The following is a 16225-nucleotide window of genomic DNA, read 5'->3' on the forward strand; positions in this document are numbered from 1 at the left end:
GTGCCTACCAGTACAATCTAAAGCATTTAGTATAACCTCTACATGAGTATGTGTAATAAGTTTAGATCAAAACTATAATCCTATCATCAAAATATATAATATTCGTTGACCCCCTAATCTTGCTATGTTCACTAAAGATCAGATTAGAACAAGACTTAAATGGTGCACACCAGATTTTGGTAAAATAGCCTTGTAAATAAAAGAGGACGCCGATCGACGTACTAGATATGAGATACTCACCTAGTACAGTGCAGATTAGCATTATCTAGTAGTCTGCTAGTCATCAATAATTACGGCCATTAGGCACAGATCATAGATAGGATAGAGCATGATAACAGATGGAGATAGCATAGGATAGACGAGATATGCTCATAGTTCTACCGTCCGTGCCTGATAATCGGTTGGACACTGCCGTAACTTACAGCTTCACACAGTACAACAAAGCTGGCCTGTGATTAATTTCAAATGTCTCGCCCAAACATGTTCTAGCTGTACAATCAATAACACCAGTGGGCACTGTTTAGATCATGGAATACGGGGTCTGACCCTGCAGTGCTTGTTATTTACGTCATTTGAGTATTCACAAAGTTTGATACTCATGCCTTTATATATTATTGAACTGTTTGTAAAAACGAATGGTTCCTAGTTTACATTAATAGTCAAACTACTGTGTGGGACCTCCAAGGAGGCAGCAAGCACCCAAAGTGACTCGAATGTGGTTTAAGTTTTTTGACCAAGAATGAGCTGTTCGATTGGCAAACGCTGCAAGCGAAATAGGGACAACGAAACGGTCTTGAAAATTTAAGGGACCTGGAAACACGCTGATCATTCAGCAGGGGCCGGAATGATCGAAACATGACAGCGAATATGGATAGGATGTATTTGGAAAACAGCAAGAAGCTGAGCTTATTTGGCCATCCACGTCTATAGTTTGAATACGATCGACGATCCATATTATTGACGTGCTGAACATTCCTTTTTGCTTGATTGCATCCTTATTTAATATCCTGATAACACATGTCCCTGTACATTAAGACACGAACGTTCCACTGAAAAGGAGCCTCAGATGTAATTAATATCCTAGGTTACAAGCTTCATTGGTGTTTCATGTACTTTCTGGCAAGTCTCCTGGCAATCTGAACGGATGTTTTCAGTTTTCCTTTCCACCAGACCAGCCCAGATAATTTTTACTGCCTGCCATAGGTTAGGCATGTGTCCTGGTCTGTGTGTGTCGCTTGTGTGTTGTCAATGTTTGCTGCGTTTCGCTTCTACATTTTCTTTTACCTCTTGTAGAAAACAACAGCTGAGAACATTTTCCTTGGGCATAGCAGGACTTAGGAGGGTTGAACCAAGCACAGGGAGTGTGTATGTCTTCAGCTGGAGCCATGGCACCATCAGGGTGGACTCATTGTGTTCTTTGGTCTGGGCTGGTAAGTGTAATCTATATTAAGGGTTCACATACACACCTAACAGACAAATTACTTCTAGATCTACATACCGCAAGTGACCATACTATTTGGATCATCACTCCTAAATCTGAGTTTCCACAATAACCAGTCGGGTCTGGAAAACAAAAGAAACAATCACGTCACCTCATTCTTATACCACTCAGTTACAATTACAAAGTCCACACAAAACGATGGCTAATTTCAACAGATTTTCAAACGTTTCAATGAGTCAAGCAAAATCTATATTTTTTGTAATTTAGCTCTAATACCTCCCCTTAAATTGTAACCCATTGCCTTTCACAAAACAATTTCTGTGTTATAACCTGTGAGTACATTATTGTTTGCTTCAGAATATTTGTGTGTGCGTCTATAATTCCTACAAGATTCACCAACTTATGGCTGTTGGCGTGTTTGGAAAACCTACATTATTTACAACATCCTTATGGACTCGTGTTTTGCAGCAAACATAAAGGCACCCCCTGTAGGTTGCTTTTGTAAGCAGCAGCACAAGTGAACAAACAGATATTGAGTGCTTTATAATATTAAAAGTGATCTCGTTGTTTCATGATACTGCGATGCGTCACTTGACAGCTTTGGCTTGTGTATATTTTATACTTTCCAGCAAGGATGTGGTTTAAATCCCACTAAAATAGTAACACTTTTAATCGTTACATCATCTATCATCACTTGAACTACCGGAGTATTAATTTTATAATTAACAACAGATAATCTTTGTTGTGTTTTGCTATTTATAATGATAACTAGTTATATCAAACCACTTTTTTAATTTGTCTCATTTCCTATCCGTCCAAAGCTCGTAAATCTCTCCCCAAACAAAATAAGTTGTTATCTCTGCAAAGTAAAACAAATTTACAAAATTCATTTGCATATATCATTTGATTGAGAGAATGATTATTTTTGGGTCCCTAATACTGAGCCCCTGGGGCACCCATTAGAGATATCCAGGTTCATGTTGAAGTTATGGCTCATCCACATACTCCTGCTCTACTCACAATTGTTGCCTTTGTTTTTTAAAGATTAGCCAGTTTCAAGCCAAACCCGGCCCTGATACCATACCATTCCAATTTATGCATTAGTCCTTTGTGATCAATGGTTAAATGGCGTCTTTTTTAAATCTAAAAAGACCCACGGCGTAACCATTTTTTTTGTAATACAGTAGTCATTTCCTACTAGTATCTATTGTGCAGCATGTTGATCTGTTGATCTAAAGTCTAGTGACTGTGCATTTAGCATTTGTGCTTTAATGAATTTGGTCCTAGTCTTACGTTGAAACGGTTTTTCAATATCTTGGTTTAAATTGTGTAAAGTAGGAAACGATGTCTGTGGTTTGTGAAGTGGGTGTCTATCCATTTGATACAGAGGTATTACTTTTGCAACTTCAATACGGCCAACTGGGATATACTGAGTTTTTTGTTCTTATCAATGCTGTATATGGTAGTGTAGATCCTCTAGTTTTTTCGTCTTCTCCCTCCTTCAGCTTATGGGTATTTGTCCAAGTCCCGGCAATTCTCTGATGACCAGACAGTACTTTTTGCCTCCTCAGGTGTTTCCGTAAGTTTTATGAAAACTTTGCAGTCCGCGCACTGGGACTCGCCCTCCTCACCCGTCTGTTTTTGGGGATTGGCAGCACTGTCAAAATTAACGTGACACCAAGTGGTGGGAAACTGTATTGTTAACTAGTGGCTGATGAATAACAGTAATGATCCTTAAGAATCGATGATGCTTTATTGTGTGTTTTTAAATCCAAAACAGTGACACTGTTTTTAATGTTGAGTTTTCTCAGGGGGTCATTCTTCTTAGTAAATCATGTCATCAATTTGCTCCACTGAATGTCTTCTTCTAAGAGTTATTTTGCCAAGGCAGCACGCTGAGGCTAAAGGTGAATCAGGTGAGTCGCATATTGTGTGATAATTTTTCAGGTGTAGGTATTGTCAGGAAGTAGAGCAAAAAAGCGTTTAACAATAGGCTGAAGTGACCAAAAGCAAGATGGAGTTTTGTGTGAGAGCATGACATATCCCACTAAACAAAATTATCCCCCACTACAACCCACAAACCCTGTACAATTCAGTCCGAGCCACAGGAAAGTCAAATTCCTGCATTAACATTTGGTACAATAATGTTATTTTTTATGGGAACTGAATACTCAGCAAATAAAACCTGAACTACCGAACAACTTGCAAATCCATTTCAAATCGGAAAGTAGACCAAAGATCAGATGATTGAATGAAATGGAAGAATAAATTGGGCTGTTTAAACAAAATAAACATTACTCGGTTGTGCATCATGCAGTTATCATTGTACCAGAAATAGAGAGTAGGTACAGAATGAGCCCTAAAGATCGTATCTTTATACCTCATTTAATAGCCCAACGTTTGACACACATATGTATTGATTTCTCATCTGCAACACTATGTTGATGAAGTTACGTGACTGGACATCGTTTGACATCAGATGGAGGTTCCGTAGTATTATTTTTTTTATAATTAAGCCGTGTACCTATGGTCATCTGAGATTTTCATCATCATACAATTTTCCTTTCCGGCGCGGGCTGATCGCGGGAGGAGATACCTACACGATGAAGTGAGTTAGCTTAGTGTACACAGACACCAAAGATTCGAAACACTCTTAAGAGACTTGAACAGCAATAACAAATTAGCCAGTGCCAAACTTGTTTTGCATGGTATGTGTATATGAATATTTTAAGCAAAACAAACTGGCTATATAATGAAAGAGATAACTGTGAAATTGAATTTAACTTTATCTATTGAATTTTTATTATATAGCACACACAAAACAAGGTTTATCATCTTGACGTCTTCCTATTGAATGACCTGAGCCAGCCCTTGCAAAGCCATCAAAAAGACAACGCTTGAGTCACTCTTAACGTGTTGAGCAGGAAGGCTTGTTCTCAGAAGAGGAGCTTAATAATTGAAAGCCTGGCTCCCATCTCTAACTTTTGGAGACTAAAAGTAGACTTAAAGAACATACATCTGAGAGCGGCATGTTCTGTCAGAGCGGAACTCAAACAGGACTCAGAAGCTGAGGTGTCGGTGGGAGCAGATTTATTGGGAAACAACAAAACCTCTGACAGAAGTGACACGAACACAAGGCTTATGTAAAACTAGCCTAAACAGCTCCCAGAAGGGAGAACTAGGAGAAAAAGAGAACTACAAAAAATCAAAAGCTACAAAACTTAACTCAAACCCACATATAGAAAAACAGTTAAAGAACAAAACACGCTCCTGGAGAGTGTGGAGTGATAGACAATACTAGACACTAAAACTAAGAACGAATCTCTCCAGGGAGGCTGACAAAAAATCGCTAAACTAGCCATGAAACAAAAAGCAAGGACTAAGAAAGTTCACAACAGAAAATCACTCTTTTCGAGGCAGCGGGTTAGCAGCCTCTTCTGACTCATGCAGTCTTCCAGGCTAGAGTTAGGTTTAGTTGTCAGGGTTAGATTAGGGTTTTGTTTATGATTAGCCCAACCCCCTCCTCAGGGCTCCATGGTACCTTCTGCTTGTGTTTCTGGCCAGTGGTTAAACCTGCCCCAGAGCTTCTGCATACCTGTTGCTCACCTCCCTAATACTGCATTGCAGGTTAAAAGGTATGCATCAAAACTGGCCACATTTACTGAATTGTATTTTGCTATGGTCTGTATTTGCTTGTAACTTGCTACATGTGTCTAAAAATTTGAGTACAAACCATGTATGAGTTCCTTGTGATAACTTCTAAGGCTAAGGATAAGGGTCAGATGCAACTATTCAGAGTGGGAAACAACTAAATCAGTTTCTTGTAACCAATTTGAAGGTTTCTGATCACATCAGATCTGTTCCGAGGGTCAGAAAAAACTTGGCTGTGGGCGTTGAACAACACTTGGAGCTGCTTGGGTGAACGAACATACGACGAAACACTTTGGCACAGGACAAAGGGAGACACAGAACCTATATCAACATACACAGATAGGTAATGGGGAACAGGTAGAAACAATCAGGAATCACGGCAACAGGGGACACACAGGGAAGGCAAGTGATCTGAAAGGAGAGGGCAGGTTAAATTTCAGAATAAAACAGGAATCACAAGACAAAAACAGAACACCAACATATCACTTCGTTTGACATGGTTCTATTGGGTAATGCGGGTACCAAGAGTTCTTCAAGATATGAAGGTGGCCTGACCATGGAAGAGCTTGTTAGTTGAGCATAAGATTTTAATTTCTTGATTTTACAGGCAGTCAATGCAAAGAAGCCAAAAATGGGAGAAATCTGATCTCTGATCTTTGGTCCTGTCAGAACACTATTGGGAGCACAGATAGGAGTTGGCAAAAATCTAGAAGTAACAAATGTGTGGACTATTTTTTTCTGCATCTGTTTGAGAGCCACCTGATTTTTGCAATGTATGTTAGGTGAAAAAACGCAGTCCGTGAACTGTTTATGTGGACATTAAAGGACAAATCCCGATTAAAGATCTCCCAAGATTCTTTACGGTGGAGCTGGTGGTGAAGTTTCCAAGGTGTTCAATACAAGAACTTCAGTTTTGTATGTGTTTACATCAGAAAATTGCAGGTCACCCACTTGTTTATTCCTTAAGGCATGGTTGAAGTTTAGTGATTGATTTTCATCAGCTTTATCTGTAAATATAATTGGGTATCATCGTCGTACAATGAAAGTTAATGGAGTGATTTCTAATAATGTTGCCTAAAAAGAAGCATATATCAGTGAATAGAAGTGGCACGGGACACACTGGACTCCATGAGTAACTTTGGTGTGCATGCAGGATTCATATTGTAAAATCAACGAAAGACTGATCGGTATGAACGAACTGCTGTGTGTACTGCTCATCACACAGCCCTGTGGCTGAGCTGCCTGCCTGAAAAGAAGAAGACTCAGAAATGAGGAGCATAGTCAAAGAATAAGACTACAAACCTACAATGATAAGGTCTTCTAAAGACAGAATATCCTGTATTGTAGTGAAGAAGATTTCCATGTAGCTGGAGTAAAGTTAGCATTTTAGAACCAAAATTAACAGATATATTAGTGAATCTGTTTGTGTTTCTGTTTCTCTTTTATCCACTGTCATTTCTTTTATTCCCATCAGGCATTCAGCAGAAACACCATCATAGGAGACAAGATAGCTGGCCACAACCATTCCCACTACCTAGAGGACAGTCTGGGTAAGACACTGTTATCTATGTATCTCTTAACTTTATGTGGCAAGGTAATTAAGATTAGGATAAAACTAGGAATAGTTAAATATTTTTAAAAAGCTGACAATGCCACCTAGGTTAAAAAAGAGTGTCAACTCCAAAGCCTCTAAGTTCTCTGTGTTGGACAATCCTCTTAACTGCCTCCCTGCATCGCCTTGAAGGTCGGAGCAGAGACACTCTATGGTCCAAAAATAAAAGTTGTAAAATATAAGGTAAGACAAAAGTATCCCAGTTTTAAAAGGAAAGACCTAAGAGGTACTAGCTGTGAGAGGGTTACATTCGCAACACCCCTCTGTTAATCCATGTACCCTCCCTCAACCGGGATGGTGGCGAAACTCCTTCACCTCACCGGTGTCTCGGGTCTAGCAATGTGTCTACACAGAAAGCACACAAAAACAACTGCCAGTCTTCGCCACACACCTCTTAATGGTTAGTTAAAAACAGGAGAAGGAGGTCTCACACATTTCCTTCTGAGAGTCTCTATCCATCCAGGCTGGGGTAGTAATGAACAAATGGACACGGCTGGCTGCACTTAAGGCTTCGAGAAGCTGGTAGCGCCCTTCCGATGCTGAAGTCTTCCAGGCTAGAGTTAGGTTTAGTGGTCAGAGTAGAGTTAGGGGTTTTGGTTATGATAGCCCGCAACCCCCTCTCTGGGCTCCATGGTACCTTCTGCTTTGTGTTGCCAGTGTTGTTTCAAACCTTCCCAGAGCTCTCATACCTGTTGGCTCACCCCTAATACGCATTGCAAGTTAAAGGTAATGCATCAAAACTGCCCACATTTAACTGAAGTGTATTTTGCTATGGTCGTATTGTGCTTGTAACTGTTACAAGTGCCTGCTGAATATGTGGTAGCAAACCATGTATGAGTTCTTGTGATAACTCTAAGGCTAAGGATAAGGGTCAGATTCCCACTTTGAGAATATTTCACTATTGAAGTGGGAAACAACTAAAATCAGTTTCTTGTAACCAATTGAAGGTTTCTGATCACATCAGATCCAGGACAGGATCGCTCTGCTTTATTCCTCTTCATCAGACTCTGAACCACTTTATGTGTGTAAGGATCTCTGACCTTTCATCAGAAATATGTGACTTGGTATTCCTGCAGTGTTATTCTATGTAATGATGTTCTTACATATGACAGTGTATGCTCATATTGTTCTTCTTCCCTCATTTATTTTTATTCGTTGAATAGTCAACAATATTGTAGTAACGTTGTTGATCTCGACCTGAAGGTAGAGCGGGTAATCAGAAGTATCTGCGGTTCAATCCCCAGCTCCTCCAGTCTGCATGTTGAAGATACTGAACCCCAAATGCATCCTGAAGGCTGTGCCATGTGTGAATGTGTATGAATGGTATACCCTCAAACTGATGAGCAGTAGCACTGTTGGCAGCCAATGCCATCAGTGTATGAATGTGCGTGAATGGTTAATATATTATTTATAAATAGAATTGTTTATTTTTAAAAAATCTGAGAGTTGTCAATAACCTTTGGAAGTTAAAAGCAGATAGCTAAGTTAAGACTGTTAGCTAAGAGTAATGAAAGCTAATGAAATAAATATACTAAGTTACTAAGCTGTGATATAGTTGCAATATGCTGTACATAGAATTTGATGGAATGTGCAAAACTTGTGGAATGAAGGTAATCTTTCTCATGTATTGTTTGATTGATGATATGACTCACTGCAGTTGTAGAGAAGGTTGAGTTTGGTTAGGTCACTGGCACTGAACCCAATCCTCTGACCAATCACATCCATAAAGTGGGGGATCTTGGTGACGATGGTGGGCTCAGAACTGATGCTGAAGGACATTTTGCTGTAGTGCATTACAGAGCCGTAGTCATAGGGAACACCTAGAGCACTCGAGTCATCATGTTTTTCGAAGTTGCTAGTTTCATCTGAGGAAGATGGATGGAACAACAGAATTGCAACCTCAGTTATGTGTAAAAATGTAACCATAAGGAGAAAAGGTGTTGAGCTCTAATTCAAGGTGATCCATGTTAATGTTACCAGGTTCGATGCGATCCCACATGATGGTGACATAATCATCACGGTCAACTCTGGACTGCTCATGCCAGAAGCCTAAAGCATGCAGGAACTCATGCTCAACAGTTCCTAGATGATCACAGTTTTTACCAATGGACAGCAGCTGCTTCCCCACATGCCGGTTACCTACACGGGAAAAACATCTGTAGAGAAGAGAGATGCCATTAATGTAATAGATTTTATGACCAGGACAGGTCAGCATTTAGAGAATGACAATGTGGTCACCAGACAACTCTAAGTCCAATATTAACTCGTCTTTTAGCCTTGTTTTGGTCTCCATCAACTCCTGAGAAAACCTTTCCATGATAAAAGTGCTGAGACCGAAACAGTAAAGTTACGTTTTGTAAAATCATATTATGGAACTGAAAGATGCTGAAGGGTTCTGCAGAACTGATGACGAATGCTCATTCAGCTCACCCTCTTCCTTTGTACACAGAGATGTAGTTCTTCTCTCCTTTCCATGGTGTGAAGTCAAGGCAGGTCTTCAGTCTGTACTGGTCAAATGCCTTCAGGATCACTCCCTTTGCATTCATTTCTACATGTTACAAAATGTAAGACACAGACATTAAAAAGTGTACTAATTTGGTGCGTAGCCAAAATAACATGTTGAGTACATGTCCTGTATAGGAAACTCACAGGAACAGATAAATGGTAAATGGACTGTACTTATAGCGCCTTCTAGTCCTGTCCGACCTCAAAGTGCTTTTTACATAATAAAAAATAAAAAAAATATTTAAATATTTAAAAAACAATTATATTTATAAATAAATATATTAACCCATTCACACACATTCATACACTGATGGCATTGGCTGCCATCTGCTCATCAGTTTGAGGAGCTAACCATTCATACACATTCACACTGGCACAGCCTTCAGGAGCAATTTGGGGTTCAGTATCTTCAACATGCAGACTGGAGGAGCTGGGGATTGAACCGCCGATCTTCTGATTACCCGCTCTACCTTCAAGGTCGAGATTAACAAAGTTACTACAATATTGTCTGACTTATTCAACAGAATAAGAATAAAATGAGGGTAAGAAGACAATATGAGCATACACTGTCATATGTAAGAACATCATTACATAGAATAAGCATACACTGTCATATGTAAGAACATCATTACATAGAATAACACTCAGGGAATACCAAGTCACAAATATTTCTGATGAAAGGTCAGAGATCCTTACACACATAAAGTGGTTCAGAGTCTGATGAAGAGGAATAAAAGCAGAGCGATCCTGTCCTGGATCTGATGTGATCAGAAACCTTCAAATTGGTTACAAGAAACTGAATTTTAGTTGTTTCCCACTCTGAATAGTGAATCTAACCCTTATCCTTAGCCTTAGAAGTTATCACAAGAACTCATACATGGTTTGCTACTCAAATTTTAGAAGATACATGTAGCAAGTTACAAGCACAAATACAGACCATAGCAAAATACAATTCAGTTAAATGTGGGCCAGTTTTGATGCATACCTTTTAACCTTGCAATGCAGTTATTAGGGAGGTGAGCAACAGGTATGCAGAAGCTCTGGGGAAGAGTTTTAACCACTGGCAGAACACAAAGCAGAAGGTACCATGGAGCCCTAGAGGAGGGGGTTGGGGCTAATCATAAACCAAAACCCCTAACTCTAATCCTGACACTAAACCTAACTCTAGCCTGGAAGACTTCATGAGTCGGAAAGAGGCTGCTACCAGCTTCTCGAAGCCTTAAGTGCAGCAGCCTGTTCCATTTGTCATTACTACCCCAGCCTGGATGGATAGCAGACTCTATAGCAAGAATGTGTGAGACCTCACTCTCCCGTTTTTAAACTAACCATTAAGAGTGTGTTGGCAGAAAGACTGGCAGTGTTTTTGTTGCTTTCTGGTGTAGACACATGCTAGACCCGAGACACAGGATGAGGTGAAGGAGTTTCGCCACAATCCCGAGTGTGAGGGGAGTGACATGGATTAACAGAGGGGTGTGGACGCAATGTAACCCTCTCACAGCTAAGTACCATCTTAGGTCTTTCCTTTTAAAACTGGGAATACTTTTGTCTTAACCTTATATTTTACATACTTTTATTTTGGGACATAGAGTGTCCTGCCTCCGACCTTTCAAGATTCTGGACTGGCCAGAGGAGGCAGTTAAGAGGAATGTCCAACCACAGAAAACTTAGAGGCTTTGTGAGTCTGACACTCTTTTTTAACCTAGGTGGCATTGTCAGCTTTTTAAAAATATTTAACTTATTCCTAGTTTTATCCTAATCTTAATTAACCTTGCCACATAAAGTTTAAGAGTACAATAGATAACACGTGTCTTACCCAGACTGTCCTCTAGGTAGTAGGGAATGGTTGTCGGCCAGCGATACTTGTCTCCTATGATGGTGTTTCTGCTGAATGCCTGATGGGAATAAAGAAAATGACAGATGGATAAAAGAGAAACAGAACACAAACAGATTCACTAATATATCTGTAATTTTGGGTTCTAAAATTGCTAACTTTACTCCAGTACAATGGAAATCTTCTTCAATACAACAAGGATATTCTGTCCTATTAGAAGACATTATCATCTGTAGGGTTTGTAGTTCTTATTCTTTGACTATGCATCCTCATTTCTGAGTCTCTTCTTCTTTTGTCAGGCAGGCAGCTCAGCCACAGGGCTGTGTGATGAGCAGTACACACAGCAGTTCGTTCATACAGATCAGTCTTTCGTTGATTTTAAATATGAATCCTGCATGCACACCAAAGTTACTCATGGAGTCCATGTGTCCTGTGCCACTTCTATTCAACTGATATATGCTTCTTTTAGGCAACATTATTAGAAATCACTCCATTAACTTTCATTGTTACGACGATGATACCCAATTATATTTACAGATAAAGCCTGATGAATCAATCAGCTAAACTTCAACCATGCCTTAAGGACATAAACAAGTGGGTGACCTGCAATTTTCTGATGTTAAACACATACAAAACTGAAGTTCTTGTAATTGAACACCTTGGAAACTCTCACCACCAGCTCCACCGTAAAGAATCTTGGAGATATCTTTAATCGGGATTTGTCCTTTAATGTCCACATAAAACAGATTTCAAGGACTGCTTTTTTTCACCTACATAACATTGCAAAAATCAGGTGCATCTCAAACAGATGCAGAAAAAAATAGTCCACACATTTGTTACTTCTAGATTTTTGCAACTCCTTATCAGGCTGCTCCAATAAGTGTTCTGACAGGAACCAAGATCAGAGATCAGATTTCTCCCATTTTGGCTTCTTTGCATTGACTGCCTGTAAAATCAAGAAATTAAAATCCTTATGCTCACCTACAAAGTTCTTCATGGTCAGGCACCTTCATATCTTGAAGAACTCTTGGTACCTCATTACCCAACTAGAACATGTCACAACGAAGTGATATGTTGGTGTTCTTGTTTTTGTCTTGTGACTTCCTGTTTTATTCTGAAATTTACCTGCCCTCTCCTTTCAGATCACTTGCCCTTCCCTTGTGTGTCACCTGTTGCCGTGATTCCTGATTGTCTCCACCTGTTCCCCATTACCCATCTGTGTGTGTCGATATAGGTTCTGTGTCTCCCTTTGTCCCGTGCCAAAGTGTTTCGTCATATGTTCGTTCACCCAAGCCAGCTCCAAGTCTTGTTCAAAGCCACAGCCAAGTTTTTTCTGCCTCGAAAGAGTGATATTCTGTTGTGACTTTCTTGCTTTTTGTTCCATAGTGCTTAGTTTAGTCGATTTATTGTCAGCCTCCCTTGGAGAGATTTTCAGTTCTTAGTTTTAGTGTATAGTATTGTCTAGCCTCCACCTTCCAGGAGAGTTTTTGTTTCTTTACTGTTTTTCTAGTGGTGGTTGAGTTAATGTTTTGTAGCCTTTTGATTTTTTTGTAGTTGGTTGAGTTAATGTTTTGTAGCCTTTTGATTTTTTTGTAGTTCTCTTTTTCTTTCTAGTTCTTCCTTCTGGGAGACTCCTTTTTAGGCTAGTTTTCATAGCCTTTTGTTTCGTGTCACTCTGTCCAGAGGTTTTGTTGTCTCCCAATAAATCTGCTCACCGACACCTCAGCTTCTGAGTCCTGTTTGAGTTCCGGCCTGACAGAACACTGCGCTCTCAGAATGTAGGTTCTTTAAGGTTACTTTAGTCTCCAAAAGTAGAGATTGGGAGCCAGAGCTTTCAATTATTAAGCTCCTCTTCTGAGGAACAAGCTCCTGCAGTCAACACGTTAAGAGTAGACTTAAGCTGTTTCTTTTTAATAGAGCTTTTAGCAAGGGCTGGCTCAGGTCATTCAATATGGAAGACGTCAAGAGATAACTTATGTTTTGGTGTGCTACATACAGTAAATAAAATTCAAAAGAAAATTAAATTAAATTTCACAGTTATCTCTTTCAATTATTTAAGCCAGTTTTGTTTTGTGCTAAAATATTCACAAACACATAACATTGCAACAAGTTGGCACTGGTAATTTGTTATTGGCTGTCTCAAGTCTCTTAAGAGTTTTTGGATTATTTGGTGTCTGCGTACACTAAAACTAACTCACTTCATCGTGTAGGATATCTCCCTCCAGCAGATCCAGCCCGGCCGCTGCAAAGGAAAATTGTACTGATTGATGAAAATCCTCAGAGACATAGACAGGTTATACAAATTAAAAATAATCTACGAACCTTCATTGATGTCAAAGATGTCCCAGTCACGTCCTTCATCAACATCAGTGTCTGCAGATGTAGAATCAATAATATGCTGTTCAAACGTGGGATTACATGAGGTATAAAAGTAACTTATGATTAGGATCATTTCTGTACCTTACTCTATATTTCTGGTACAATGATCACTGACATGATGCAAACCCGAGATATGTTTATTTTAGTTTTAAAAGCAATTTATTCTTCCATTTCAATTCTAAAATCCTGATCTTTGGCTCTACTTTCAGATTTGAAATGGATTTGCAAGTTGTTCTGAGTCAGGTGTTTATATTGCTGATACTTCAGTCACTAAAATACATTATGTTACAATATGTTTAATGCAGGAAATTCTGACTTTCCTGTGGGCTGAATGTACAGTTTGGGGTGTAGTGGGGATAATGTTATGCTCTCACACAAAACCATCTTGCTTTGGTTCACATTCAGCCTATGTTAAAGTTTTTTGTCTACCTCCTGACAATACCTAACATGAAAATCATCACAATATGCGACTCACCTGTATCACCTGTTAGCTCAGCTGCTGCCTGGTAAATACATTAGAAGAAGACATCAGTGGAGAAAATTGATGACATGATTTACTTAAGAATGAACTGACACCCTGAGAAACTCAACATTAAAACAGTGTCACTGTTTTGGATTTAAAACACAATAAAGATCAGCGATTCTTAAGAGATATTACTGTTATTCATCAGCCACTCAGTTAAAATACAGTTTCCCACCACTTGGTGTCACGTAAATTTGACAGTGCTGCCAATCCCCAAAAACAGAGGTGAGGAGGCAGAGCCCAGTGCGCGGACTGCAAAGTTTTCATAAAACTTAACGGAACACCTGAGGAGGCAAAAGTACTGGTCATCAGAGACATTGAGGACTTGGACAAATACCAGTAAGCATGAAAGAGGAGAAGAAGAAAAAAATAGAGGATCTACACTACATACAGCCATGATAAGAACAAAAAAATCAGTTATCCACAGTGGCTAGATGAAAGTTGCAAAAGTAATACCTCTGTATAAAAATATGGATAGACACCACTTCACAAACCACAGACATGTTTCCTTACTTTCCCAATTTTCCAAGATATTGGAAAAACCTTTCACAGTAAGACTAGACAAATTCATTGAAAAGCACAAACTGCTAAATGACAGTCACAATGGCTTTAGATCAAACAGATCAACATGCATGGCACTAATAGATATAGTAGAGGAAATGACTAATTGTTTTGACAAAAAAAAGGTACGCAGTGGGAGTATTTTTAGATTTTAAAAAAGCCTTTAATACCATTGATCACAACAGACTAATTGATAAATTGGAATGGTATGGTATCAGGGGGGTTGTGCTGAACTGGCTTAAATCTTAAAAAAAAGGCAACAATTTGTGAAGATAGGTGAGCATAACTCAACATGCCTGGATATCTCTAATGGGGTACCCCAGGGGTCAGTATTAGGACCAAAATAATTCATTCTTTATATAAATGATATATGCAGAATTTTGAAATTTGTTTTATTTGCAGATGATAAATATATTTTGTTCTAGGGAGGATTTACAGCAGCTTTTGGACGAAATCTTATCGGAAATGAGACAATTAAAAAAGTGGTTTGATATAACTAAGTTATCATTAAAAGCAAACAAAACAAAGATTATGTTGTTTGTTAATTATAAAATTAACACTCCAGTTCAAGTGATGATAGATGATGTACAGATTAAAAGTGTTAATATTTTAGGTGTGATTTTAAACCACAAACTCTGCTGGAAAGTATAAAATATACACAAGCAAAGCTGTCAAGGAGCATCGCAGTCATAGGAAAAACAAGATACACTTTAAATCATAAAGCACTATATATTCTGTATTGTTCACTTGTGCTGCTGTACAAAAGCAACCTACAGCCTTTATGTGTGCTGCAAAAACGAGCCATAAGGATTGTAAATAATGTAGGTTTTCACAAACACGCCAACACAATAAAGTTGGTGAATCTTGTAGAATATAGCACAGCACAAATAATGTATGAAGCAAAAAATAATTTACTTCCAGGTAATACACAGAAAATGTTTTGTGAAAGGGAATGTGGTTACAATTTAAGGGGAGAGCTTAAATTAAAAAAATATATATTTTTGTCATTGAACATTGAAAGTTTGAAAGCACATGTTTTTGTGGACTTTGTACTTGTTTCCTGAGGTATAAGAATGAGGTGACAGTGATGTTTATTTTGTTTTCAGACATAATGGTATTGTTGAACTCAGATTTAGGATGATGATCACAAATATGTATGGTTCACTTGGGTATGTAGATTAAGTAAGTAAGTATGTATGTATGTGTGTATGTATGAACCCTTAATATAGATTACACTTACCAGCCCCAGACCAAAGAACACAATGATCCACCTGAGTGCCATGGCTCCAGCTGCAGACACACACACTCACTGTGTTGGTTCAACCCTCCTCAGTCCTGCTATGACCAAGAAAATGTTCTCACGCTGTTTTTATACAGAAGAGGAAATACAGCAAAACATGCAACACAATCACAGAGAGACACACACAGACAGACACATGCCTAACATATGGCAGGCAGTAGAAAGTAATCTGAGGCTGTCTGAGTGGAAAGGAAAACTGAAAACATCATTCAGATGCAGGAGACTTGCAGAAAGTACATGAAACACATTGAAAGATTGTAACCTGAGGATTAATTAATACATCTGAGGTCATGTTCAGTGGAAGTTCTGTGTCATCAGATGTACAGGGACATGTGTTATCAGGATATTAAATAAGGATAGCTAAGCAAGAATGTATGCACGTCAATAATGGATCAGTGCTGATAGTCATAAAATATAGACGT

At 38.9% G+C, this 16225-nt stretch overlaps 1 protein-coding gene across 1 annotated transcript in view; it reads right to left on the minus strand.

The window, feature by feature from the left end:
* mep1ba (meprin A subunit beta a) overlaps positions 1-15865 on the minus strand; it is a 26457-nt gene extending 10592 nt beyond the window's left edge. The window contains exons 1-7 of the mRNA XM_027276591.1: positions 15744-15865; positions 13895-13922; positions 13363-13413; positions 13239-13282; positions 11023-11101; positions 9135-9252; positions 8682-8860 (exon numbers count right to left, since the gene is read on the minus strand). Coding sequence (XP_027132392.1) covers positions 8682-8860; positions 9135-9252; positions 11023-11101; positions 13239-13282; positions 13363-13413; positions 13895-13922; positions 15744-15785 — 541 coding nt within the window. The 5' untranslated portion in view covers positions 15786-15865. The remainder of the gene's footprint in view (positions 1-8681; positions 8861-9134; positions 9253-11022; positions 11102-13238; positions 13283-13362; positions 13414-13894; positions 13923-15743) is intronic.
* Between the last annotated feature and the right edge of the window lie 360 nt (positions 15866-16225).

The sequence above is a fragment of the Larimichthys crocea genome, unplaced genomic scaffold (assembly GCF_000972845.2).
Source record: "Larimichthys crocea isolate SSNF unplaced genomic scaffold, L_crocea_2.0 scaffold457, whole genome shotgun sequence".
NCBI classification, from domain to species: domain Eukaryota; kingdom Metazoa; phylum Chordata; class Actinopteri; family Sciaenidae; genus Larimichthys; species Larimichthys crocea.